The 27,187-nt window shown below is 37.7% G+C and overlaps 1 protein-coding gene across 1 annotated transcript in view; it reads left to right on the top strand.

Annotated features, from left to right (window-relative positions):
* Positions 1-27,187, top strand: part of ARFGEF1 (ADP ribosylation factor guanine nucleotide exchange factor 1) — a 141,368-nt gene that overhangs the window by 68,143 nt on the left and 46,038 nt on the right. Inside the window, exons 8-17 of the mRNA XM_066266270.1 lie at positions 486-658; positions 1,792-1,925; positions 14,107-14,341; positions 17,470-17,569; positions 17,671-17,810; positions 17,918-18,026; positions 19,073-19,274; positions 23,242-23,353; positions 24,076-24,281; positions 24,639-24,723. Of these exons, the coding sequence (XP_066122367.1) occupies positions 486-658; positions 1,792-1,925; positions 14,107-14,341; positions 17,470-17,569; positions 17,671-17,810; positions 17,918-18,026; positions 19,073-19,274; positions 23,242-23,353; positions 24,076-24,281; positions 24,639-24,723 (1,496 nt within the window). The remainder of the gene's footprint in view (positions 1-485; positions 659-1,791; positions 1,926-14,106; positions 14,342-17,469; positions 17,570-17,670; positions 17,811-17,917; positions 18,027-19,072; positions 19,275-23,241; positions 23,354-24,075; positions 24,282-24,638; positions 24,724-27,187) is intronic.

The following is a 27,187-nucleotide window of genomic DNA, read 5'->3' as shown; positions in this document are numbered from 1 at the left end:
CATCATCCTCCTTTAGGGAGGGCAGTCCTTTTGTAAGCTCTGTTCTCCCTTGAAAAGTATCCTCCTATATGTCCTCCTTTTTGATATTGGAAGATTAATCTGTAAATCTCCATATTCGATCCATGCAGAGTCAGTCAATCTATTGCTTGTGATGTGACATATTTGTATCTAAATGAGTACTTTTTTCTTACAATTATTATTAAAAATAGGCATGTAAGCATAATTATAATATAAAATATTACAAATGTTTTTATTATGCATTTATCATATTATAGTATGTTATTGTTGCAATGAATAAAATGTTTCTTTTATTTATGATATTATTTTCAATTTATTTTTGTCCTCCTTTTCATTGTAATAAAGTTAGTCACCTTAGTTACTTTGCATCACTTTTCTGCCACTGTTTCATTTTAAATACTCCATGCTGTTTTTAGTATACTTCAGTAAGTCAGACATCTGTATGTTTTTTCTTCTTACTGTTTTAGACATAGGAGAAAAGACTATGGATGCAGGTGCAGATGGCAACATTGGAACTATAGAGGATGGTAGCGACAGCGAGAATATTCAAGCCAATGGAATTCCAGGAACACCAATTTCTGTTGCATATACACCGTCCTTACCTGATGACAGATTGTCTGTCTCTTCCAATGATACTCAGGTATAATTAGGGCTGGGGAAAACCTGTTAATCTTACATGTTTATAGGTCACCAACAACTTGGATATATCTAGGTGAATATATTTAATTGATAATGTTGGCTGATTTCAGTTTGGATCAAAGCAGTTTATTTCCTTACTAAATTGATAGCTAAATTTCAACTCTATAGTGTTTGTCATATATGTTCACATCTTTCCTACAACCCCTCCTCCCATTGATATTACTTTTAAAAATAAATTTTTTAATTTATATTCATAGGATAATTCTATTATCATCAGATGGGAAAAAACTCTTAGAAATCAAAGAAATGTCATCTGACCTTTGTTCAGGGCAGCAGTGAAATCCATACTCTGGTAGTTCCAGTTCCTCTTTATCTTTCCCACCTTGTATTTTACATTTTTTATCCTTATCTTTTTAGATAAGCGAGTCCTACCTTAAATCATTGCCCCATAAAGGAGGCTTTTTTGGCCTTGTTGACCTTCATCAGTTAACAACTTTTAAACATTGTCTTGACATCTCCATTGTCTTATTTTATCTGCTTAAAATAGATTAAAAAATAAAACAGGGCGCCTGACCTGTGGTGGCGCAGTGGATAAAGTGTCGACCTGGAAATGCTGAGGTCGCCGGTTCGAAACCCTGGGCTTGCCTGGTCAAGGCACATATGGGAGTTGATGCTTCCAGCTCCTCCCCCTTCTCTCTCTCTCTCTCTCTCTCTCTCTCCTCTCTAAAAATGAATAAATAAAATAAAAAAATAAAAAAAAAATAAAACAGGGCAAAAACATAAAACATCCAGTGACAGGTAATGGAAAGCATAGTTTAAGCTGTGGATGAAGTATGTTGTCAGGGTATGATATACTAGTTTTTGTTAGTAATAGTATGAACTGGGTAAATTTTAGGAGTTTATTTGGTGACTAAGAGGGAATATTTTTAAAAGGATGCATTTTTGTAAGGTAGTAATTGTTGGAGGTGGGGGTGGAATGTCATAGAGCAAAGAAAAACAATGTGACAGATTCCTTATCTAGTTTTTCTTCGAGTAGAACCCCACCTATTACTGAATTGAATAAAATGTATAAAAGGCTGAAATGACCTTACACTGGCAAATATATTTATTTACATAGTATGTTAACTTGTTTAGGAATCTGGAAATTCTTCAGGACCTTCACCTGGTGCTAAGTTTTCCCATATTTTACAAAAGGATGCCTTTCTAGTATTCAGGTCATTATGTAAACTGTCAATGAAACCACTGTCAGATGGACCACCGGATCCAAAGTAAGTCATTACCTGTTCTGCCTGACAAATAATAGTTTTAAAGCTCAAATGTACTGTAAGATAGTCATTGGATTTTTTTCTCTTGTCCTGTAGAACCCTCAAAAATATATTTTAGGGTTATTTTATTTTTTAAAACTATATTGAAAAACACTGAGTTCCAAAACTGTTCGATACCTTTCACTGTTTCCCAAAGCATAACCAACAGCATTATTGAGTTTACTTGGTTCATAGTAGGTGCTCATTAAATATTGAATGATTGAATAAATCCCTATTTCAATTTGTAAGTTACTTTGGAGCTAATGTAACCCTGTTACATGTACCTCATGCTAGGTTTCTGAAAGCTACCAGTTGATTTATTAAGAGAAATAAATGTTGCCTGACCAGGTAATGTTGCAGTGGATAGAGTGTCAGACTGGGACGCAGAGGACCCAGAATTGAAACTTCGAGGTCACTGGCTTGAGTGCAGGCTCATCCGACCTAAGCATGGGCTCATCAACTTGAGTGTGGGGTTGCTGGCTTGAGCATGGGATCATAGACATGACCCCATGGTCGCTGGCTTGAGCAAGGGGTCACTTGCTCTGCTGTAGCCCACCAGTCAAGGCACATATGAGGAAGCAAACAATGAATAACTAAGGAGCTGCAACAAAGAATTGATGCTTCTCATCTCTCTCCCTTCCTGTATGTCTGTCTCTATCTTTCCCTTTCTCACTGTCTGTGTCACACACACCAGAAAAGAAAGTCATAATATTTTTTAGTCATTAAGGTCTGAAAAATGCCTTATGCTGATACCTTTCTCTGTGGGGAACAGGAAGTACTTTGTAATAGAAGTCACTTGTCTGATTCTCGTGAAACAGTAGTTTAAGCTATAGGAAAGTGCTATTTTTGTCAATTATAAATCATCAAATATCTTTCATCTGACTTAATTGTAACTAATTCCTACTTGAGATTGATTGCATGATGAATTAGAGCATGACAAGTTGAGAACTTTCTGGAGAAAGAAGCCTTGGAGAAGGCTGGAGTGACTGAGAAAGGGACATTGAAATGAAAGAAATGTAAGCAACTCCATTAAAAACTCGAGAACATTTCAGTTTCTAAGTGTCAGCTAAGAAGAAAGACTAGAGACAGTTATAATAAAATAAAATTTTCTATAATTTTATTTTGTCACATTGTACTGAATTAGTGGGAAACATCTTTTAGCCTCAGAAGCCTAAAATTCTGAAATCTTTTAGGTTTAATTCCTGAGAGAAATATAATTTATTGATTCTTCTTTATTTTGAAAATGTGAACTCTACAGAGAAAGGATTAAAGTTGTTCAGATTGCAGTATAAACTCAAATTATACTCTATATTTTATAAAAATATTTTTTCAAAGTTTTCAATTTCTTATTCTCATTATGAGGGGAGAAGTAGCTTTCTTATTCAAAAATTGACAGTTTGGACATTTCATTCTGAATAAATGAACTTTACTGATGATTTAACTAATGTTAAGACATATGGATGATATAACATTTTTGCCATGATTTAAAAAGTTATTGACCTTAAAAACCTTAGATGTTTAATATTCTCAAATCAAATATAAAAAATGTGATTTGAAAAAATATTAGGAGTGAAAAAGAGGAAATTGTTTAAAATGCCAAGACTGAAAAGAACATAAGAGAAACTATATGGATTTTGAGGAATACTGTGTAGGGCAGTTATCCCCAAACTACGGCCCGCGGGCCACATGCGGCCCCCTGAGGCCATTTATCCGCCCGCCCCCCCCCCCCACCACACTTCTGGAAGGGGCATCTCTTTCATTGGTGGGCAGTGAGAGGAGCACTGTATGTGGTGGCCCTCCAACGGTCTGAGGAACAGTGAACTGGCCCCCTGTGTAAAAAGTTTTGGGACCCCTGGTGTAGGGGGAGGTGTTCATTTAGCCTTGAAAGAAAAAGAGTAGTTTTTGGAGAGCTGCTCTCATGAGAAGTGATGTAAATTAATTGTCCCTCTATGTAATGGGCTTAAACCATAATACAGTATTAATAAATTTTGTTTGTACCTTTATTTTTTTTAAATAAATTTTTATTAATGGTAATGGGATGACATTAATAAATCAGGGTACATATATTCAAAGAAAACATGTCTAGGTTATTTTGTCATTAAATTATGTTGCATACCCCTCGCCCAAAGTCAGATTGTCCTCCGCCACCCTCTATCTAGTTCTCTGTGCCATTCCCCTCCCCCTAATTCTCTCCCTCCCTCCCTCCCTCCCATGTCCTCCCTCCCCCCACCCCTGGTAACCACCACACTCTTGTCCATGTCTCTTAGTCTCGTTTTTATGTTCCACCAATGTATGGAATCATGTAGTTCTTGTTTTTTTCTGATTACTTATTTCACTCCGTATAATGTTATCAAGATCCCACCATTTTGCTGTAAATGATCTGATGTCATCATTTCTTATGGCTGAGTAGTATTCCATAGTGTATATGTGCCACATCTTCTTTATCCAGTCTTCTATTGAAGGGCTTTTTGGTTGTTTCCATGTCTTGGCCACTGTGAACAGTGCTGCAATGAACATGGGGCTACATGTGTCTTCACGTATCAATGTTTCTGAGGTTTTGGGGTATATACCCAGTAGAGGGATTGCTGGGTCATAAGGTAGTTCTATTTGCAGTTTTTTGAGGAACCACAATACTTTCCTCCATAATAGTTGTTACTATTTTACAGTCCCACCAACAGTGAATGAGGGTTCCTTTTTCTCCACAGCCTCTCCAACATTTGCTATTACCCGTCTTGTTGATAATAGCTAATCTAACAGGGGTGAGGTGGTATCTCATTGTAGTTTTGATTTGCATTTCTCTAATAACTAATGAAGCTGAGCATCTTTTCATATATCTGTTGGCCATTTGTATCTCTTCCTGGGAGAAGTGTCTGTTCATGTCCTCTTCCCATTTTTTAATTGGATTGTTTGTTTTTGTTGTTGAGTTTTATGAGTTCTTTGTAAATTTTGGATATTAGGCCCTTATCTGAGCTGTTGTTTGAAAATATCATTTCCCATTTAGTTGGCTGTCTGTTTATTTTGATATCAGTTTCTCTTGCTGAGCAAAAACTTTTAATTCTGATGTAGTCCCATTCATTTATCTTTGCCTTCACTTCTCTTGCCATTGGAGTCAAGTTCATAAAATGTTCTTTAAAACCCAAGTCCATGATTTTAGTACCTATGTCTTCTTCTATGTACTTTATTGTTTCAGGTCTTATATTTAGGTCTTTGATCCATTTTGAATTAATTTTAGTACACGGGGACAGGCTGTAGTCGAGTTTCATTCTTTTGCATGTGGCTTTCCAGTTTTCCCAACACTATTTGTTGAAGAGGCTTTCTTTTCTCCATTGTGTGTTGTTGGCCCCTTTATCAAAGATTATTTGACCATATAAATGTGGTTTTATTTCTGGGCTTTCTATTCTGTTCATTGGTCTGAGTGTCTATTTTACTGCCAATACCATGCTGTTTTGATTATCGTGGCCCTATAATATAGTTTAAAGTCAGGTATTGTAATGCCCCCAGCTTCATTCTTTTTCCTTAGGATTGTTTTGGCTATTCGGGGTTTTTTATAGTTCCATATAAATCTTATGATTTTTTCCATTTCTTTAAAAAATCTCATAGGAATTTTGATGGGAATTGCATTAAATTTGTATATTGCTTTGGGTAATATGGCCATTTTGATTATATTTATTCTTCCTATCCAAGAACAAGGAATATTTTTCCATCTCATTGTATCTTTTTCGATTTCCCTTAACAATGCTTTGTAATTTTCATTATATACGTCCTTTACATTCTTTGTTATGTTTATTCCTAGGTATTTTATCTCTTTTGTTGCAATCGTGAAGGGGATTATTTTTCTGAGTTCGTTTTCTCATATTTCATTGTTGGCATATAGAAAGGCTATGGACTTTTGTATGTTAATTTTGTATCCTGCGACCTTACTATATTGGTTTATTGTTTCTAATAATCTTTTTGTGGATTCTTTGGGGTTTTCGATGTATAGGATCATATCATCAGCAAAAAGTGATACCTTTACTTCTTCTTTTCCGATATGGATGCCTTTTATTTCTTTGTCTTATCTGATTGCTCTGGCCAGAACTTCTAGCACCACGTTAAATAAGAGTGGAGAGAGTGGACAACCCTGTCTTGTTCCTGATTTAAGGTAGAAAGTCCTCAGTTTTATGCCGTTTAATATGATGTTGGCTGATGGTTTATCATATATGGCCTTTATCATGTTGAGATATTTTCCTTCTATACCCATTTTGTTGAGAGTCTTAAACATAAAATTGTGTTGTATTTTATCAAAGGCCTTTTCTGCATCTATTGATAAGATCATGTGGTTTTTGTTCTTTGTTTTGTTGATATGGTGTATTACGTTAACCGTTTTACGTATGTTGAACCATCCTTGAGATTCTGTGATGAATCCCACTTGATCATGATGTATTATTTTTTTAATATGTTGTTGTATTCGGTTTGCCAGTATTTTGTTTAGTATTTTAGCATCTGTATTCATTAGAGATATTGGTCTGTAGTTTTCTTTCTTTGTGCCATCCTTGCCAGGTTTTGGTATGAGGGTTATGTTGGCCTCATAAAATGTGTTTGGAAGTATTGCTTCTTCTTCAATTTTTTGGAAGACTTTGAGTAGAAGAGGAACCAAGTCTTCTTTGAATGTTTGATAGAATTCACTAGTATAACCATCTGGGCCTGGACTTTTATTTTTGGGGAGGTTTTTAATAGTTTTTTCTATTTCCTCCCTGCTGATTGGTCTGTTTAGGCTTTCTGCTTCTTCATGACTCAGTCTAGGAAGGTTGTATTGTTCTAGGAATTTATCCATTTCTTCTAGATTGTTGTATTTGGTGGCATATAATTTTTCATAGTATTGTACAATAATTCTTTGTATATCTATGATGTCTGTGGTGATCTCTCCTCTTTCATTTTGGATTTTATTTATTTGAGTCCTGTGCCTTTTTTCCTTGGTGAGTCTTGCCAAGGGTTTGTCAATTTTGTTGATCTTTTCAGAGAACCAACTCCTTGTTTTATTGATTTTTTCTATAGTTTTTCTGTTTTCTATTTCATTTATTTCTGCTCTGATTTTTATTATCTCCTTTCTTCGGCTGGTTTTGGGTTGTCTTTGTTCTTCTTTTTCTAGTTCCTTAAGGTGTTAAGTTAAGTGGTTTACTTTGGCTCTCTCTTGTTTGTTCATATAGGCCTGAAGTGATATGAACTTTCCTCTTATTACTGCTTTTGCTGCATCCCAGAGATTCTGATATGTCATATTTTCATTTTCATTTGTCTGTATATATCTTTTGATCTCTGCGCTTATTTCTTCTTTGACCCATTCATTTTTTAGAATTATGTTGTTTAGTTTCCACATTTTTGTGGGTTTTTCCCCCTCTTTTTTGCAGTTGAATTCTAGTTTCAAGGCTTTATGATCAGAAAATATGCTTGGTACAATTTCAGTTTTTCTAAATTTGCTGATATTGTCTTTGTGGCCCAACATATGGTCAATTCTTGAGAATGTTCCATGTACACTAGAGAAAAATGTGTACTCTGTCGCTTTGGGATGAAGTGTCCTGTAGATGTCTTATCATATCCAGGTGATCTAGTATTTCGTTTAAGGCCACTATATCTTTATTGATTCTCTGTTTGGATGACCGATCTAGAGCCGTCAGTGGTGTATTGAGGTCTCCAAGTATGATTGTATTTTTGTTAGTTTTTGTTTTAAGGTCAATAAGTAGCTGTCTTATATATTTTGGTGCTCTTTGGTTTGGTGCATATATATTAAGGATTGTTATGTCTTCTTAATTCAGTGTTCCCTTAATCATTATGAAATGACCGTTTTTGTCTCTGAGTACTTTTTCTGTCTTGTAGTCAGCATTATTAGATATGAGTATTGCTACGCCTGCTTTTTTTTGGGTGTTGTTTGCTTGGAGTATTGTTTTCCAGCCTTTCACTTTGAATTTGTTTTTATCCTTGTTGCTTAGATGTGTTTCTTGTAGGCAGCATATAGTTGGATTTTCTTTTTTAATCCATTCTGCTACTCTGTGTTTTTATTAGTAAGTTTAATCCATTTACATTTAGTGTAATTATTGACACTTGTGGGTTCCCTACTGCCATTTTATAAATTGCTTTCTGTTAGTTTTGTATCTAGTTTGATTCTTCTCTTTTGTTTTTCTATCATTTGTTTTTGTTTGTTTGTGTTCCATACTTCTTTCCTCTGTTGCTACCTTTTTTAAGTCAAGTGTTTTTGTGGTGGTTTTTTCAAGGGTGGTTACCATTAAGTAATGAAAAGGGTACCTACCATATTCATTGTAGTACCCTATCTTGTGAGTATTTCTGCACTTCATCGTCCTTTGCTACTGTTAATCTCCATCCTCTCCCCCCTTTTTTCCCTTTGTTGTCAAGGTGTAAGTTTGGTTTTGTGTTCTTCTTGGAGCTGTTACTTGTGGTGTTGTTTTCTTTTGTTCTTTGAATCTGGTTGGAAAACCCCCTTTAGTATTTCCTGGAGTGGGGGCTTTCTGCTGATAAATTCTCTCATCTTTTCTGTATTTGTGAATGTTTTTATATCTCCTTCGTACTTGAAGGTTAGCTTTGATGGGTATAGTATTCTTGGCTGAAAGTTCCTCTCTTTCAGGGCTTTAAATATTGGGGTCCACTCTCTTCTAGCTTGTAGAGTTTCTGCTGAGAAATCTGATGATAATCTAATAGGCCTTCCTTTATATGTTGTACTCTTCTTTTCCCTGGCTGCCTTGAGAATTTTTTCTTTGTCATTGGTTTGTGTCATCTTCATTATGATGTGCCTTGGAGTGGGTTTGCTGGGGTTAAGAAAACTCGGTGTTCTGTTTGCTTCTTGAATTTGAGGCTTTAGTTCTTTCCACAGACTTGGGAAGTTCTCGTTTATTATTTGTTTGAGTATATTCTCCATTTCATTTTCTTTCTCTTCTCCCTCTGATATACCTATTATTCTTATGTTATTCTTCCTGATGGAGTCAGACAATTCCTGTAGGGCTTTCTCGTTTTTTATTATTTTTGAGTCTCTTTCTTCTTCTCTCTGTTGTGCCTCAAGTTGTTTGTCTTCTATTTCACTAATCCTATCTTCAATCTAGGCTGTTCTGTTAGCTAAGCTTGTTACCTCGTTTTTCAGCTCGTGAATTGAGTTTTTCATTTCTGTTTGATTTGTTTTTATAGTTTCAATTTCCTTGGTAATATATTCTTTGTGTTCATTGAGTTGTTTTCTGATCTCCCTGTATTGCCTTTCTGTGTTTTCTTGTATATCTCTGAGTATTTTTAAGATTTCTATTTTAAATTTTCTGTCATTTAGCTTCAAGGCTTCCAATATGTTAAGTCTTTTCTCCATAGATTTTTCCACATCTATTTGTGTTACCTCTCTTTCTTTTGTATCCATAATATTCGATTTCCTCTTTCTTATTGGCATCTGAAGGTGGTCTTGTTGATAGCACTAATTAGAATTAATAAAGAGTAAAAAGTAAAAAAAAAAAAAAAAAAAAAAAAAAGGTAAAACACCCCACACAAAAAAAACAGTAATAATTTATTATTTCCCCCTTTTATCTTTCTTCTCTTTCCCTCCTCTCCCCTCCTCAGGGAAATATCGTACCTATAATGGAGGGCCTGATTTGGGGTGAAGAGTTCAAGGGGCAAAAAAAGGGAGTAGGGACCTACTAAATGCAAAAACAAAAAAAAAAAAAAAGGAAGAAAATCTTAGACAAGCATAAGATGATTTGCTTGTAAGTGATGGTCAACTAAGAGATATAATGAGAGGGATAAGAGGGAACCAGAAAAAAGGAGGAAAAAAAAGAATAATAAAGAAGAAAAAAATAAAAATAATAAGTAAAAATCTGTTGTATTAAGTAGAGCGAAGACTAAATACAATGGAGACCTTGGGTTGGGAGGAATGCTAGTGAGTTAAAAAGCAACGTAAAAAGTACCCAAACTGCCACAAAAATAAACAAACAAACAAACAAACAAAAAAAACAAAAGCAAAAGCGAAAAAGAAAAATAAAACCAAAAAAAAACCTTGAGTCCCAAATTAACTAATTTGTTCGTGATTGAGGATTAAATGGGAGGAAAAGTAAAACGAGAAAAGAAAAAACGAATAGAAAGGAAAAAATAAGAAAAAGAAAAACGAAGGAAGAAAAAAAAGGAAGAGAAAAAAACAAAATAAAGCAAAACAAAAATAAAACAAAAGAGGAGAGAGTGAGAGTTAAGTGTTTTGGAGTATAACCTTAAAGGAGGGTGAGGATGAAGAAGAGAAATAAAATGTAACACTCATGGGTAGTTTAGTTCAAGAAAAGGGAAGCATAAGATGGGCAGAGAATAGAAGGACCGAGGTGGAGGAAATAGAAATAATAATAATAAAGGCAATAAGATAGAAGAAACAAACAACAACAACAAAAAATTAGTCAAACAAGTTGTAAAGTCTGTGGATTTTTCTTTATTTTGAGAGGTTAACTTCTTCCTTTTTCTTTTCTCTCCCTCTTCCTGGTCGGTGACTCTGTACCCCAGGCTCTGCCCCTGTGCCACACTTAGGTGGGGATTTGCAGTTGATGGGATTCTATGGCAATGTCATATAATTATATGACTTTAGTCTTGCTGGTAGTCAAGGCTTGTTGGCGTTTGCAGGGTCCAACGATGAGAGAGTTTGCTTTCCTGGAGTCTCTCTCCTAGTCCCCCCTTCCTGAATTAGCAGCCTGGTGATCCAGCTATAAGGCTGCTACTGCTTCTGCCTAGGGAGTAAGAGGCTCAAAGAGCTAGGAAATCTTCACTCTATCCCCACTCAGCGCAAGGCTTTGGGAAAGGCTCTGGCAGTCAGAGCCTCCAGTGTAATCAGGTGGGGGTGGGAGTCAATTGTTGTCAAGGTGACTGTTCAGCGCCTAGCATTCAGTTGGACCACTCAACCCAGGCTTTCCACACTTTGTAGCCTGTTTTGGCTGGGAAGAAGAGGCACTAGTCTCTGCTTCTGACTAGTGTAGTATAGATCTTATTATCTGCCAAGTCCCTCTTGTTAGTGTTTATCCCTGAATATGGAGGCTCTATCAATCAGAAGTTGCCCCCGCCCCTTTAGCGAGAGGCTCTAAAAAATATCACGCCTCTTGTCTTGGATCGCTGAACTGAGAGAGATCTTATCAATTAGAACCCGTGGGTGCGCAGATTTCATGGGTTAAGCTAATTTCAGTGATTGGGGCGCAGCTGTGCTCCCGAAGGTATTTCAGGCTGTCTGCGCGCCCCTCCCCCAACGCTTGATTGTTAGCTTGAATGGCTGGGTTAGGTGCCCCACCCACGGAGAGAATCTCCCAAGTAGGGAAGACCGCCCTGGCGCCTCTCCCGCTCGCCCCGCTGCTGGCGGCTGGGGCACACCGGGCGCAGGATAATGGGGCACCCTGGGTGTGCGGGCCAGTAGGGCGCTCTGGGCGTGTGGGCTGCCCAGGGCACGCTCGCGAATGGGGTCCTCCGGGCACCGGTGGCTGGGGACTCTCACTCGCAGTGCGCGGGCCACTGGGAACGTTAGCGGTGCTCGCTCTGCAACCGGACCGGGCGCGCCAGCAGCTGCTCGCCGCTCGGGAGTGTGGGCTGACTCACCACAGGCGCACTCCCTCCGCGGCTTGAATGAACGTCCCTGCGGTAGTTAACTTCTTTCAGTTTGTGTGGAACTCCGGAATGCTCCGAGGATAAATTTTTCTGTTTCTAGTTGATAAATTTGTTGTGATTTTGGGGAGATCTGTCGGACGCGTTGCTCACGGCGCCATTTCCGTGACGTCACTCTGTTTGTACCTTTAAAAAGACCTTTTTGACCATCAGTGTCATTGATCATTGGAATTGAACACTGAAAGAGCTCAATCACATTTTCATCCCCTAGAAACTATTCTCTTTCTACAAGAGAATATATCGTCCTCTTCTTTGAATAATTTTTTTTGTCAAAATTAATGAGTTTTTGTATTTATATAATTTTTTTTGTCCTTCTTTTTATACTCTGTGGTCTTCCTAAGATTATGATCCAGAGTGTTCTTTCAAGTTGAATTATAATTTGAAACTGTCCTATGAAAAACTGCGGACCTGAAATTTCCAGCCTCTTTTGCCTATGAAAAGTATATGCTTTTGTGTCATAGGACAATCATTGGATTATTGCTTCATTAATTAATGCCTTATACATAGTAGATATTTAATGTTGAGATGAGTGCATGAATAAATTCATTAATTATTTTGAGCACATACTATATACAAGGCATTTTGTTAGATGATGGCAATACAAAGAGAAAACATTCTGCCTGACCTGTGGTGGCGCAGTGGATAAAGCGTCAATCTGGAAACGCTGAGGTTGCCGGTTCAAAACCCTGGAATTGCCTGGTCAAGGCACATATGGGAGTTGATGCTTCCAGCTCCTCCCTCCCTCCCTTCTCTCTCTCTCTCTCTCTCTCTCTCCCCCCCCCCTATAATGAATAAATAAAATCTTTGAAAAAAATTTAAAAAAGAAAACATTCTTACAACAAAAAATCATGGTAGAGCTGTGGGTTTTAATTATAGTACTATTGGAATTGAGCAAAAAATGTGATAAATGTAAGCTAGGCTAGGAAGGAACAGTAGTGTATAAGCCTCGGAAGGCTTTAGTACGAATGGGAGATAACTTAGCTTTCTCCATATTTTCCTGTAGCTATTCAAAGTCTTACCTCTAGCTGTTTCTAATTTGATTTACCTGAGCATTTTTTTTGTAATACTATATTTAGATTCAGAGGCATAACTATCTTAGAAACATGACCCTATTATAAGGAGCCAAGATATTATCAGTTCCAGTTTTATTTAAAAAATGGTAATATTTTTTGTGATTCCCATTTACGTGAAATTAAATATCCCTTGTTAGAGTTTCTTAGGTTTTAAATTACTTGACATTCTTGACCTTGAAATTTTTAGGCTAGAAATATTTAAGGATCAGTTAGATTTACTATATAGTATAAATGTGACTGAATGTAGCATTTGGAATTAAAAAAAGAAGAGAACCAGCTACTAGAGCTGGTCAGTGTATCCTGCATTTGAAAAGTTGTCTGGGATAGAGCTCCGTGGTTTGTAGGGATTAAGAGATCTGTTTCAATGGGAGAAAATTGTATTTGTGAACTTTGATCATTAAAATTCTGCCAGTTGGCTCAGTGGTAGAGTGTCAGCCTAGCAATGGATGTCCCGTGTTTGATTCTCAGTCAGGGAACATAGGAGAAGCACCCATCTGCTTCTTTACCCCTCCCCCTCTTCCTTCTCTCTTTCTCTCTGTTTCTCTCTCTCACTCTCTCTTCTCCTCCTGCAGCCATGGCTTGATTGGAGCAAGTTGGCCCCGGGTGCTGAGGATGGTTCCGTGGCCTCCACCTCAGGTGCTAATGAAAGCTTGGTTGCTGAGCAACAGAGCAGGACCCCAGATGGGCAGAGCTTCACCCCCCTAGTGGGCTTGCTAGGTGGATTGCAGTCCAGGCGCATGCAGGAGTCTGTCTCTCTGCCTCCCCTCCTCTCACTGAATTTAAAAAAAAATAAAAAAAATTCTGGAGAGGGTTCAGAAGCATGGCATAGTATATTGATTTGGAAGAAATTTAAGTTGAAAATGTCTCTTTTAGTTTTTCACTATGAAATATTTAGCAAAAACAGATAAGCTATTAGGGGACATAAATGTTCTAAATGACCTTGAAGTTTCTGCTATAACTTGTTAATGTAACCAAAACTTATTAGTGTTTAGGATTTTGAGGTAGCATAACTAGGAACAAAGTACATTGGACCTATAGTATAGTAAGTGTGGCACTTAATCTGAGAAGTTCATTATGACTTCTAAAAACTAAAGTATGCTTTTGAAAGAAAGGAACAAGGCATAAATCTTGAAATTAATTTTTTGGTTCAAAGGAACAGTAGGTTGATGTTTAAAATGTGTGAATGATTGTTTTCCTATTTTAAAAACTTGTGAAATTTTGTGATGTAAGAGAACATCAGTGAAACTACCCGTTATTAGTGTCCGAGGTTATTCATGTACTGTACTTTTTTTTTATGTTGTAGAGTTTCTGTTCCTCTTAGTTTAAAAGTTTGTGAAGTTATATGGTACTATGAACTATCTTAGAAACAACCTGTTATTACTGTAATGCTAAACTTGTCCATATGCTGTGCCTTCTTTTTTGCATTTTAGGTCTCATGAGTTACGATCCAAGATTCTTTCATTGCAGTTACTTCTGTCCATTCTGCAGAATGCAGGACCTGTTTTCAGGACAAATGAGATGTTTATTAATGCTATTAAGCAGTATCTGTGTGTTGCACTCTCAAAAAATGGAGTCTCATCTGTTCCAGAAGTTTTTGAACTTTCTCTTTCCATATTTCTTACTTTGTTGTCCAACTTTAAGACACATCTGAAGATGCAAATTGAGGTATGTTCTGCATTTAAGCATTGTCATATTTTCATGTTAAGTCAGATCATTAATTCACTGGAAAGGTTTTTGGAATGTGAAATACTATTTGTATATTTATTTTTTTATTCACTCATTCAACTAACATATACCTAAGAAGCACTAAGCACTCTTAAGTGCTAAGAATGCAAAATCAAATTAAGATAGCCTTGCCTTCAAGAAATTTATACTAATTGTATGAATAGTTCTTGTTGTCTTGAATTAACTTGATCCACATAATAACTCTGCCATTGTGTAAATATATTATGGGGATGAGGCAGAGAAAGGCATTGGTGTTTTCAAGTTAAAAGTTTTTCAATTTTTACCATATTTTGGACAGAAAATTTCTGGCCCATACATGGTGTCAAATTTTAGAAGTTTGCCATGTCTGTTAAAATAACGCAGGACACTTAACATTAGTTGCTGTTTTTATACAGGTTTTATTTTTTTCCTCATCTTCAGGAACTAAAAAAATAAAAAAGAGACTTTAAAAAAACTTGGAACTTTTGCTTCTATAGCTGAAAGTCTCTCATTTGAAAGTATTTAAATTGTGATTAGAGAATTTTGGAAGACTGTGCATCCAATTACTTAAAGATTTTTGAAGACCAGGGCTCTATTTCATTAAATACTACTTAGTAGACTGTTGAAATATAAATTCTGTGGAATTGATATTACAAAAATTATTTAAGTTGTGATTACTATTTTTGTACCATAAATGTGATATACAGAATTTTTGTAAGCACAATTTAAAAGGAAATACTTCCAAGAAATTTCCTGTCTGCTCATAGATGGTAGATTCTTATTACAGAATTGTTCTAATAATTTTTTTAAAGAGATCAGGTTTATTTCACTCTTGTCCCCTATGGGGAGATTATGAGAATAGAACAAGGTAAGTGTAGATATGGTTTTGAAAATACCATTCAAATGCAGGATAAATTATGTTGCAGCTGGAGAAAACCCAACATCTGAAAACCTAAATTTGAAAAACAAAATTGAAATTGTCAAAGGAAGATTCATTTCATGGGAATATTCACTTCAAAGTTTCTATAATGTGTTTTTTCCATGGGCCTTAATTTATGTCTGCTTCTGATAGTAGTTTTAGAGCAGCGGTTCTCAACCTGTGGGTCGCAACCCTGGCGGGGGATCGAACGACCAAAACACAGCGGTTGCCTAAAGCCATCGGAAAATACATATTTATTATACAATACATTTCATTCGACCCCCACCGGGGTCGCGACCCACAGGTTGAGTACTGCTGTTTTAGAGAGTCACAATTACAGCTCTAATGTATGTGCCTATTGGGTACTGTATAATTGCTCAGACCTTGCAATCAGATTGGATACTGCCACCCTCATTTCCTATTCTTCATTGATTTTCATTCAGTACCTGCTTTTTCTCATAGTAACCACTAAAACCTAAGTTTGCAAAAATAATGATGTAATTGAAAGGAATATAGAACAGTCTAAATGATCTGAGTTAACACTGAACAATCTTGTGAAGTATCCAACAGACATATTTTCCTCTGAATTTTGCTTTAAAAATTCTCATGATATCCCTCTGAGTTTGCTGTAACATTCTAGGGCACATTGGTGCAGCCTTTGGGAACTGTGGCTTTGAATATTTATTGAAAGCCTACTGCATGCCATGCAGTATGGACACAATGTTTGGCAAGAAAGACCTGGCTCCTATACTCTTAGAATTTACAGTCTTACAGGAAATACTGGCATTAAACAATTAGTAGAGATGTGTTGAGTTTTGTGAAAGAAAAGCATATCACAATGGTACCTCATCCAGTCCGGGGAAAGAAGTTGTTCATCATCATACATTGTAAATATGAATTTTTAGGTTCATAATACATGTGCTCTGTAAATGTGAATAATGTTTTTTCTGGTTTTCTTTTTCAGTCACCCCCTGTTAAGTCAGTCACTTTTCCAAAATAAATTTGATCTGAGAATTCTTAGCTTTTAAATTGAAATTTATTTAATTAGGTTAACTCCTTTGTGCTTGACGTTATTTGGTATAAAAGAATAGTGAAAAATAGTTTGTAGTTTTCAGATAATAGAGATTTCTACTTGTGTGAGTAATGGTAAAAATATAACAGTCTGTGAGAATTGGATACTTTTTTATGTATGGATTACAACATCACCTACTTTTTTTTTTTTTTTTTTTTTTTTTGCATTTTCTTTTCTGAAGCTGGAAACAGGGAGAGACAGTCAGACAGACTCCCGCATGCGCCCGACCGGGATCCACCCGGCACGCCCACCATGGGGCGATGCTCTGCCCACCAGGGGGCGATGCTCTGCCCATCCTGGGCGTCGCCATATTGCGACCAGAGCCACTCTAGCGCCTGGGGCAGAGGCCACAGAGCCATCCCCAGCGCCCGGGCCATCTTTGCTCCAATGGAGCCTCGGCTGCGGGAGGGGAAGAGAGAGACAGAGAGGAAGGCGCGGCGGAGGGGTGGAGAAGCAAATGGGCGCTTCTCCTATGTGCCCTGGCCGGGAATCGAACCCGGGTCCTCCGCACGCTAGGCCGACGCTCTACCGCTGAGCCAACCGGCCAGGGCCAACATCACCTACTTTTAAATCTAGGAACAGTTAGGTTTACCAAGTACTATAATGTCTGAAAAAATACGGGGTTGGGCAAAAGTAGGTTTACAGTTGTTTATATATAAAATAATACAATAATTAATAATTAAGAATAACCTCTACTTCACATACTCATAACTGTAAACTTTTTGCCTACCTTACGAAACATGCTCAGGATATAGTTTATGCTCTCTGGGGTGTTAAAAATTTATTACGAGTTATAGTAGTTTTATAAATATGTACAAGAAGTTATTCAGAAGAATCTCAGATCTTTGTAGATTTCTTTTGTAGTGGCTGTGTGATAACAAACAAATTTATGAAATGCAGTGCTCCTGTTGCAAGGGCTAGTAAGTCACCTACCCAAGTTATTTTCTTCCTGGTGTTTCAAAAATGGACTCAAAAGAAGTTGAACTCCAGAGGAACCTGGATCCTAATCTCTGCTCTGCAGCTTTGAGATATTTAAAAAGTGATCACATTTGTGAATTATAAACATTATTTTAAACAGATGCTTTCTCCTAATCACAGGTGTTTTTTAAAGAAATTTTTCTCTACATCTTGGAAACTTCTACCAGCTCATTTGACCACAAATGGATGGTTATTCAGACATTGACAAGGATTTGTGCAGGTATTTGAAATTATCCATATCATCTCTTTCTTATAATGTATTTAAAAGGTTAAATATACTCATATACTATATGCTCTTTGTTAATTCATGTATTGTTACAGATGCTCAGAGTGTAGTGGATATTTATGTAAACTATGACTGTGACTTAAATGCAGCAAATATATTTGAAAGATTAGTAAATGATCTATCAAAAATCGCTCAAGGACGAGGCAGTCAAGAACTTGGTATGAGCAATGTTCAGGTAAGTAACCTTTAAAAACCATTTTCAAATTTAGACTTTGCCAAGGAAGTGCTATGTGTTTTGTTTAAAAGATCTTGTTTTTACTCTTGTTCTGAATTATTTTGTAGGAATTGAGCCTGAGGAAGAAAGGTTTAGAATGCTTAGTGTCGATTTTGAAGTGCATGGTTGAATGGAGTAAGGATCAGTATGTGAATCCCAACTCTCAAACCACTCTTGGTAAGGCAATACTTTGAATATAATTCTTCATCATTTTAAGTGAGTGATACTTTGGAGGATAGTTTCAGATACCCGTAAGCTTTTCGTGTCTTTATTCATTTAGTTGATGAAGAAACATTGTCTGTAAGTTGAATAATGAGCCGTAAAAAGATGAATTTCTCAACTTAGTTACCCAGACTTTCTTCTTTCTAAACCTTCCTAGAAGTATTGTTAATATTATATAAAAGTGAAATTTATTTATGCAACTTTTTTAAAGTGTAGTTACAGAAGAAATATATAAAAGCCAGTATGTTTTAAGAAGATGGAATTGTTTGCACATGTTTGACATCTATTCTTACTCAGAGAAAATTTCATAGCTGCAGGGCTGCCTGGTGCTACATTAGTGAAGAGTCCCTTGAAGGAAAACCGGTGGTTGAGGGCTGAGAGCAGAAACCCAGTGGACACTCAGCACTGTGACTATAAAAAGAACTCCTTTGAATGGTTAAAATTGTACATGTATTGGCCCTGGCCGGTTGGCTCAGCGGTAGAGCGTCGGCCTGGCATGCGGGGGACCCGGGTTCGATTCCCGGCCAGGGCACATTGGAGAAGCGCCCATCTGCTTCTCCACCCCCCCCCTCCTTCCTCTCTGTCTCTCTCTTCCCCTCCCGCAGCCAAGGTTCCACTGGAGCAAAGATGGCCCGGGCGCTGGGGATGGCTCCTTGGCCTCTGCCCCAGGCGCTAGAGTGGCTCTGGTCGCGGCAGAGCGACGCCCCGGAGGGGCAGAGCATCACCCCCTGGTGGGCAGAGTGTCGCCCCTGGTGGGCGTGCCGGGTGGATCCTGGTCGGGCGCATGTGGGAGTCTGTCTGACTGTCTCTCCCCGTTTCCAGCTTCAGAAAAATACAAAAAAAAAAAATTGTACATGTATTAATGACACTTAATTTTTTTATATTAAACAGATAGCTAAGCAACAGTGAAATATATCTTGGAGAATTTGAGAGTTGTTTTTACCTTTTACATTTTTTTCCTTTGACAGAATAATTTACTGTATCAGTTTTTCTACTTGCAGGTCAGGAAAAGCCCTCAGAACAAGAGACAAGTGAAATCAAGCACCCTGAGACAATAAACAGATACGGAAGTTTAAATTCCCTGGAGTCAACATCATCCTCAGGAATAGGCAGCTACAGTACACAGATGTCTGGCACTGATAACCCAGAACAATTTGAAGTCCTAAAACAACAGAAAGAAATAATAGAACAAGGGATAGATTTGTGAGTGTCTGATTTTAAAGGGAAATGTTCTTGAATATCCTTTTACCTGTACTGTGCCACTGTTGCCCCGGGTTTCTTTACATCTTTGGATTATTTTTATTTCCTTCTTATCATCATCTTCCAGTGAGTAAAACAGGGCAAAATTCTCTTCAACTGGCTCCTTAATGAGCTCCCCTGGTTCATTGCAGTCCAGCCCAAACAGACCCCCTAATGCACATTAAATTAGTTTTGCATCACATTTTACATGCTGTTTTGTGCGTCTGTGTAGTTTGTGTTGTTTATTCAGTTATAAAATCCCCCATTATATTTCCTAAGCATGTGACAATTCAAAAAATTTAAACTATGAAATTTCTAATACCTAGCGTTGCTTCTTTATCGCTTTTATATTTTCTCTGCTTGGGTTACAAATGTGAAACTTCTGTTACTGATCCATTGTTGATTTCATTTTTATATGTTGATAGGTGATAATGTCCCTTTCCAACCTGGCTGCTCTGCCAGACCCTGAGCATGTGATGTTAGTTTTTGCACAAAACTATAATATCAGCCTGCCCCTGGACTATTTCCTGTCTAAACACTATCACTCTGCTTTTCTTCCTCTGTTGTCAGTCTCTTCTTTCAAAGAGATGCTAGAAGGAATAATGAACTTGTTGGCGTTTATACATGAACCTAGCTGTACTGTAAACTATTAAAATTTCCCTTGTATGTTTAGATGGCTTGCTCCTTCTGTAAAGCATTTATTGGGAATCTCATGCAGTGCCTTTTGATGAATGCTTTTTTTCAATATATATGTGTATTTTTAAAAATTGACAAAATGTACACATATTTTTTTGTGTGTGACAGAGACAGAGAGAGACAGAAAGGGACAAATAGGGACAGACAGACAGGAAGGGAGAGAGATGAGAAGCATCAATTCTTCATTGAGGCTGCTTGGTTGTTCATTGATTGCTTTCTCATATGTGCTCTGACATTGGTGTTACAGCAGACCGAGTGACCCCCTTGCTCAAGCCAGCAACCTTGGGCTCAAGCTGGTGAGCCTGCTCAAACAAGATGAGCCCGCGCTTAAGCTGATGACCAGGGTTTCGAACCTGGGTCCTCCGCGTCCCAGCCCAAGGCTCTATCCACTGTGCCCCCACCTGGTCAGGTTGTACACATATTCTTTGTCATAAAATTATAAAATCAAAATTGCCCAAGAAGTTGCCATTAATACTTCATTCTAATTTTTTTATTGACAAAGAGCCGTATGTTCCAGACATTATGCAAGCTCCTGGAATGCATGTTGCATGAAATAGCCCTTGCTTATCAGGGGCTCAGGTCTGGTAGTGTAAACAGTAACTCATGCTGAAATTCTGCTGGTCACTCAGCAAGCACATATTTGGTACCTGGAATTGTGCCAAGAACCACGGAGACACTGGTCCTTGTGTTGAAGATAACTGTCTAAATCTGGGCAAAATATATATTTTTTAATGGTACTGTGTAAAGTCCATAATAAAGTGTTGTACAAAGTACCACCCAGGTATGGCAACTCTAAGTGAAGTACATCAGAGTGAATAGGAGTAAGAGGAAGTCATCACAAGGCTTCAGAGTGGAAGTCTCCCTAGCCGCCAGGCCTCCTTTCAGCCACTAGACTTGCTTTCTGCTTCATGTCTCTGTGCTCAGTACACTCTTTCACGACTGTTCCTTCTGTGACACCAGTTTGGACCACTCCCTTCCGATTTGATCATGCCATCTGGGTGTTGGTATATAGAATGTTTATTTCCTGCATACATCTTAGCATTCTGGGATTCTGTCCCTCCGCCCTTTCCTTACTTTGTAACTTCTGGACTATTGTGTTCTTTTTCATGGCTTCAGCTACTTTCTATTTACTAGCACCTCACTACTCCCAAAAGCTTTTTTTTCCTCCCAAGTATTATTTTTAACATAAATGCTTCCACTGTCGTCCAGACTCATACCTTTAATTGCTTGTGGGACATCTCTCCCGGATAGTGCATAGCTTCTTATACTCAGAATGTCCATAACCAAACTTGTCAGTCTCCATTCTCTTCATAAGCAAGTCCCCAATACCCATACCAAAAACAAAAGACAGAGGGAAAACCCAGTTGTTTCTGTATTCCTTATTGAGGCTGGTAGCCCCATCATGTTACAGCTATTACAAGCTAGAGTCCTGGAAGTTATCTTAGATTTCCCCCCTGGATCTGTCACTAAATCCTGTTGATTCTTTCTAAATACTGCAGTTCTCTTCTCCATCTCCCACAGTTCTTACTCTTAAATCAGACCGTTGTCATTTCTTGCCTTGACTAATATAATCTGATTGGTTTACCATTGGTCTTATTTATTCTCTAGTGTTTTCTCACACCTAATCTTTTTAAATGAAAGTCTTACTTTTGTTTCCCACCTTACTCTTAGAGAATAGGGCTGCAACTTGGATCTGCCCAACCAGAAGCTTCACCTGCCACTTCCCTTTCACCATATTGATCCACCAGTACAGAGCTATTTATTATATGCTGTTGTATGCTTTCCTGTAGTCACATGACCTTTTTTGTTCTGTGTGAAATGTTTTTCCTTACTCTTCATAGAAGACATAAGCACTTTTCAAAGCTCAGTTCCACAGTCGCCTACCCCTGGAAATAAATCATGACCATCTCTAAATTAGTCACTTCCTCTTCTGTACTATCTTGTTACCTTGTGAATACATTATTGCGTTTTTACTATTGTAATTTTTAAAAATCATGTTTCTTACTTTAGAATGAGACTTTCTAGAGAGCAGAGATTATGTCTGTCTCAGTGAAAAATGTTTGATTTTAATTAGTGTACATGATATGGTTAAATCAGGGCCTGACAGGTAGTTGGTAAGAGGATAGAGCAGGGAAGGACATTTCAGACAGAGAATAATGTACAACAGCACAGAGAAAAGGGGAACGTCTGAGGACTGCTGTTAAGCATGGCAGCGGCAGGGTGGGGGTAGTAGCAGGAGGGGAGATGAAAGTGTTGAGTTGAACCCGGATTACAGAAGGCCTTATTTTCCACGTAAAGAAGTTCTGTCTCATTGCTCCTGGTACTGGTATACTATTGAAGGATTTTAAGCAGAGAGCAGCATCGTCAGATTGCTGTTTTGGAAAGATGACTTGCCAGCAGCCTGAAGGATGGATTAAAATGTGAACAAAACAGCAGACAGGGAGACCATTTAAGAATGCTTGCAATACCTAGGTGACAAGTGATGAAGTACCAAAGTAACTCTCTGTACAATAAAACAAGAAAGTAAATGATTTGGAAAGAAAGAGGTGACATTTGAATTGGATTTTTGAGCATAAAGGAGAGTTCCCCAGTGAGTGGAGTAGGTGACAGGTGTGCAGAGTTGATGGGCTGCCAACTCATGGTGTTTAGAGAATGAAACAGGGTATGTGGGAGTAGATGGGAGAGAGAGGGTCAGAAATGAACTGAAGCTATATTGAGAAAGGTTTGTGTGGCAGTCTGATCAGTTTGGACTTCAATTTGAAAACATTGGGTATCTATAGGTTTTTTTAATAAAGGAAATAATGCCGTCAGGTTATAGCCAAAGAAGTCCCAGAACTTAAAGTTCCATACTTTAAAAGCAGGAAACTTTGAATTAATAGGTATATGTAAAATGAGCCAAGATTACTAGAGCATTTAGGAGAATATATAGATTAAAAGTATGAGATAAAGTATTCCTGTCCTTACTCATAGTTCATCTACTGCATGACATTTTTCACATAGTCAGAAATGATCCATATAGAAGATAAAGAGACTCTTTTCATACCATTTTCTGTGAGGGGAAGAAAATAGTACTTTGCATAGTATGTATAACCTTTTTATACTTTAATCATTGATTACATTAAATAAATTTTTATTTTCTAAGTGCTATTAGAACATTAATTTACTAAGGTCTTCTTTTCAAGGAATACAATGATTTTCTATTTCTGATATTTCTATTAACTTTAACATCATCTAGATTTACTAAGAAACCAAAGAGAGGAATACAGTACCTTCAAGAACAAGGGATGCTTGGCACTACACCTGAAGATATCGCCCAGTTCTTACATCAGGAGGAAAGATTAGACTCGGTAAGAGTATCATTTTAGTTTATTCTAACCTTTTCTTTTTTCTTTTTGTATTTTTCTGAAGTTGGAAACGGGGAGGCAGTCAGACAGACTCCCACATGTGCCCGACTGGGATCCACCCGGCACGCCCACCAGGGGGCAATGCTCTGCCCATCTGGGGCGTCGCTCTGTTGCAACCAGAGCCATTCTAGTGCCTGAGGCAGAGGCCATGGAGCCATCCTCAGCGCCCACGCCATCTTTTGCTCCAGTGGAGCCTTGGCTGCAGGAGGGGAAGAGAGAGACAGAGAGGAGGAGGGGTGGAGAAGCAGATGGGCGCTTTTCCTGTGTGCCCTGGCCAGGGATCGAACCCGGGACTCCCGCACGCCAGGCTGATGCTCTACCACTGAGCCAACCAGCCAGGGCCTATTCTAACCTTTTCTATAAAATTTATTTTTAAGTTAATAATTATACATGTTGTTGCCCCTTTAAGTTGCCCTCCTAAGTATGTAAATAAAACTTAAAGAATTACCATAGGTATTTTTAATTTTGCTTTTTAATTTTTTAAACTTAAAAGAATATTTTGATTTTTTTTTAAATAAACACATTTAATATGTTTAACTTTTAGTTTCATGTTTGAAATAGTTAGAAATAATTAAGCCTGTAGTTGACCTGTAGATCTTACAGGTTTTTCTGCTTTTAAATATAACATTTCAGTAGGGTGTCAGTTTCTGTCTTTTATTCTTTAGACTCAAGTGGGTGAGTTCCTGGGAGACAATGATAAATTTAACAAAGAAGTCATGTATGCATATGTGGACCAACATGACTTTTCAGGAAAGGACTTTGTTTCAGCCCTTCGCATGTTTCTGGAAGGATTCCGTCTTCCAGGGGAAGCTCAGAAAATTGATCGATTGATGGAAAAATTTGCTGCAAGATACCTAGAATGCAACCAAGGGTAAGCAAGATTTAAATTTAACTATTTATTGGTTACCAACTATATCCAAGACACTTTGTTAGGGAGCACCAGGAGAGTCATAATCCCCTGTCCCCCCTCACCCCAGAAAACAGATTGTCTATGACCTGGAGGTAATGTAAGATAGTTCCATTGAAAAAGTTGTTGATCAGTGGTACCCCATTAAATTTAATTTCTAAATAAAAAATATAAAAGTCAAAAAAGAAGAAAAAGTTGTAATATGAAATAAAACATAAACCCTGAAAAAGTAAATAAAAGTGCTTTGGGGTTTGCTGTGACTAATTTAAAGGAAACTGTAGAGCAATAAAAGTTTATGACTTGATACATTTATTTTTCCAGACAAACCCTTTTTGCTAGTGCAGATACTGCTTATGTTTTGGCTTATTCAATTATTATGCTGACCACAGATCTTCACAGTCCACAGGTATGTTTCTTCCAAGCAAGTTTTATAATATTACAAATTAGATAAGTTTTTTTAAATTTAATAAATAATATTTGGAATTTAAATCCTATTTAGTTAAATACCTCAATTTGGTAATAGGTTTTAATTTGGTGTAGTATACATTTTATAAATGCAGTTTCTCTTTGTGATTCTAATTATATTTTTTGATATCTGTAAAATCTGTATTCATCTGTCTATACTTACTGCAACATGAAAAAAGACTACAGCCCTGGCCAGTTAGCTCAGTGGTAGAGCATCGGCCTAGCATGTAGAAATCCTGGATTCGATTGCCAACCAGAGCACACAGGAGAAGCACCCATCTGCTTTTCCAACCTTCCCCCTCATCTTTCTCTCTGTCCTCTTTCTTCCCCTCACGCAGCCAAGGCTCCATTGGAGCAAAGTTGGCCCAGGTGCCGAGGATGGCTCCATGGCTTCTGCCTCAGGTGCTAGAATGGCTCCAGTTGCAGCGGAGCAAGGCCCCAGATGGGCAGAGCATTGCCCTCTAGTGGGCATGCCATGTGGATTTCAGTCGGGCACATGCAAGGGTCTGTCTCTCTGCCTCCCTGCTTCTCACTTCAGAAAAATACAGGAGAAAAAAAAAGAAGACTGCATATAAACCATCTTTTTTTCTTTACATTTCAAACTTAAACACTAGAGTGAATAGTGTAGCAAGTCTTTCTGTGCCTGTCACCCAGCTTCCACAGGTAACAATTTATGGCCAGTTTTGTTCAATTGCTATTCCTCTCTCTCCGACTGATCATTTTGAAGTAAATCCCTGATATTGTATCATTTCATCTGTAGTTATTTTATTATATATCTCTGAAAGAGAAATACACTATTTAAACATAACCCCAATACCATTACATAGGAAAATTAACAGTATTTTAAAAATGTCATATCCAGATGTGTTCAAATTTTATTTCCCTCATAAAATTTATAATTCCTTCTTAAATATTAAGGAATATTACTTGATTTTTTATATCCACCAGCAAAACAGTTATTTTCACATTTTAGGTATTTTATGCTAGTTTTCAGAAACATGTTTAGGTGTTTTGGGGGAAAATTATCTTTATAAAAGAACCTATTTATAAGAATTTCTTAGTACTTCTTTAGGATAGGCAATATATGGTATTTATTATTTTTAGGATGTGAAATACTATATACTAATCTGAGGTGTATTAGAATATTACAGCCTATTTAGTTTGAGATTAAAATTTGAAAATATAGGGATTGTTTTGTGTGTGTGTTTTGAGATGTTTAAAGCAGGGTTTATATGGAAAGTATAAATCAGATGTATGATGGGAGGATTACATACAGAGTTGGTCCTGGTTTTAAACAGCAGAATTCAATAGCTATGCATTTACCAGGGATTACTTGATTTTATATAGACCCCTTTTTTAAAAAAAATCAAAGAGTTTACTCATTTAAAATTTTCCTTTGTAATGTTACTGATCGTGTAATAAAAGCAGCTGACTTTCAGGGTTCTCATTGTCTATCATAACACTTTTTCCATGGGTTTATAAGGCAGTCTACATTTAGGATTAATTGGATATCTTTATATCAGAGTTTTCTGTGGTTATTTTGGTCTAAACCAAAAGTAGAATTATATTTTATACTACTTCCCTTTGTTCTTAGAATGTTGTATTTTCCAAGAATTTAGTTAAAATTGAACCCATAATTATGACCACATGTGGTATATGCTTCAGAACCATATGAAATATAACAAATGACATCATTTTTAAAGAACACTTTCATTTTTACTGGTGGTGGTACATTGGGTATGGACCTGGGACACCGAGGTCCCAAGTTCGAAACCCAAGGTCTCTGGCTCAGGAGCATCCAGCTTGAGCACAGTCTCACAGACTTGAGTGTATGATCATCAACATAATCACAAGGTGATCCAGAGGTTACTGGCTTGAGCAAGTGGTCACTGGCTCAGCTGGAGCCCCCCCCCCCCTCAAGGCATGAGAAAGCAATCAATGAAGAGCTAAAATGACACAACTACTAGTTGATGCTTCTCATCTCTCTCCCTTCTCTCAAAAATAAAAACACTTTCAAAGACTCACTGACATTCTCATTCTTAGTTGTTTTCAAAGTTAAAATATAGGTGAATTTTAACAAGTCATTTGTTTTTGTTTTGTTTTTGTATTTTTCTGAAGCTGGAAACGGGGAGAGACAGTCAGACAGACTCCTACATGTGCCCGACCGGGATCCACCCGGCACGCCCACCAGGGGCGATGCTCTGCCCACCAGGGGGCGATGCTCTGCCCCTCCGGGGGGGGGGGGGGTGTCGCTCTGCTGCGACCAGAGCCACTCCAGCGCCTGGGGCAGAGGCCAAGGAGCCATCCCTAGCGCCCAGGCCATCTTTGCTCCAATGGAGCCTTGGCTGCGGGAAGAGAGAGACAGAGAGGAAGGAGAGGGGGAGGGGTGGAGAAGCAAATGAGCG

The sequence above is a fragment of the Saccopteryx bilineata genome, chromosome 3 (genome assembly GCF_036850765.1).
Source record: "Saccopteryx bilineata isolate mSacBil1 chromosome 3, mSacBil1_pri_phased_curated, whole genome shotgun sequence".
NCBI lineage: Eukaryota > Metazoa > Chordata > Mammalia > Chiroptera > Emballonuridae > Saccopteryx > Saccopteryx bilineata.
Note: the sequence above shows the minus strand (reverse complement) of the source record. Positions and strands in the feature narration are given on the sequence as shown.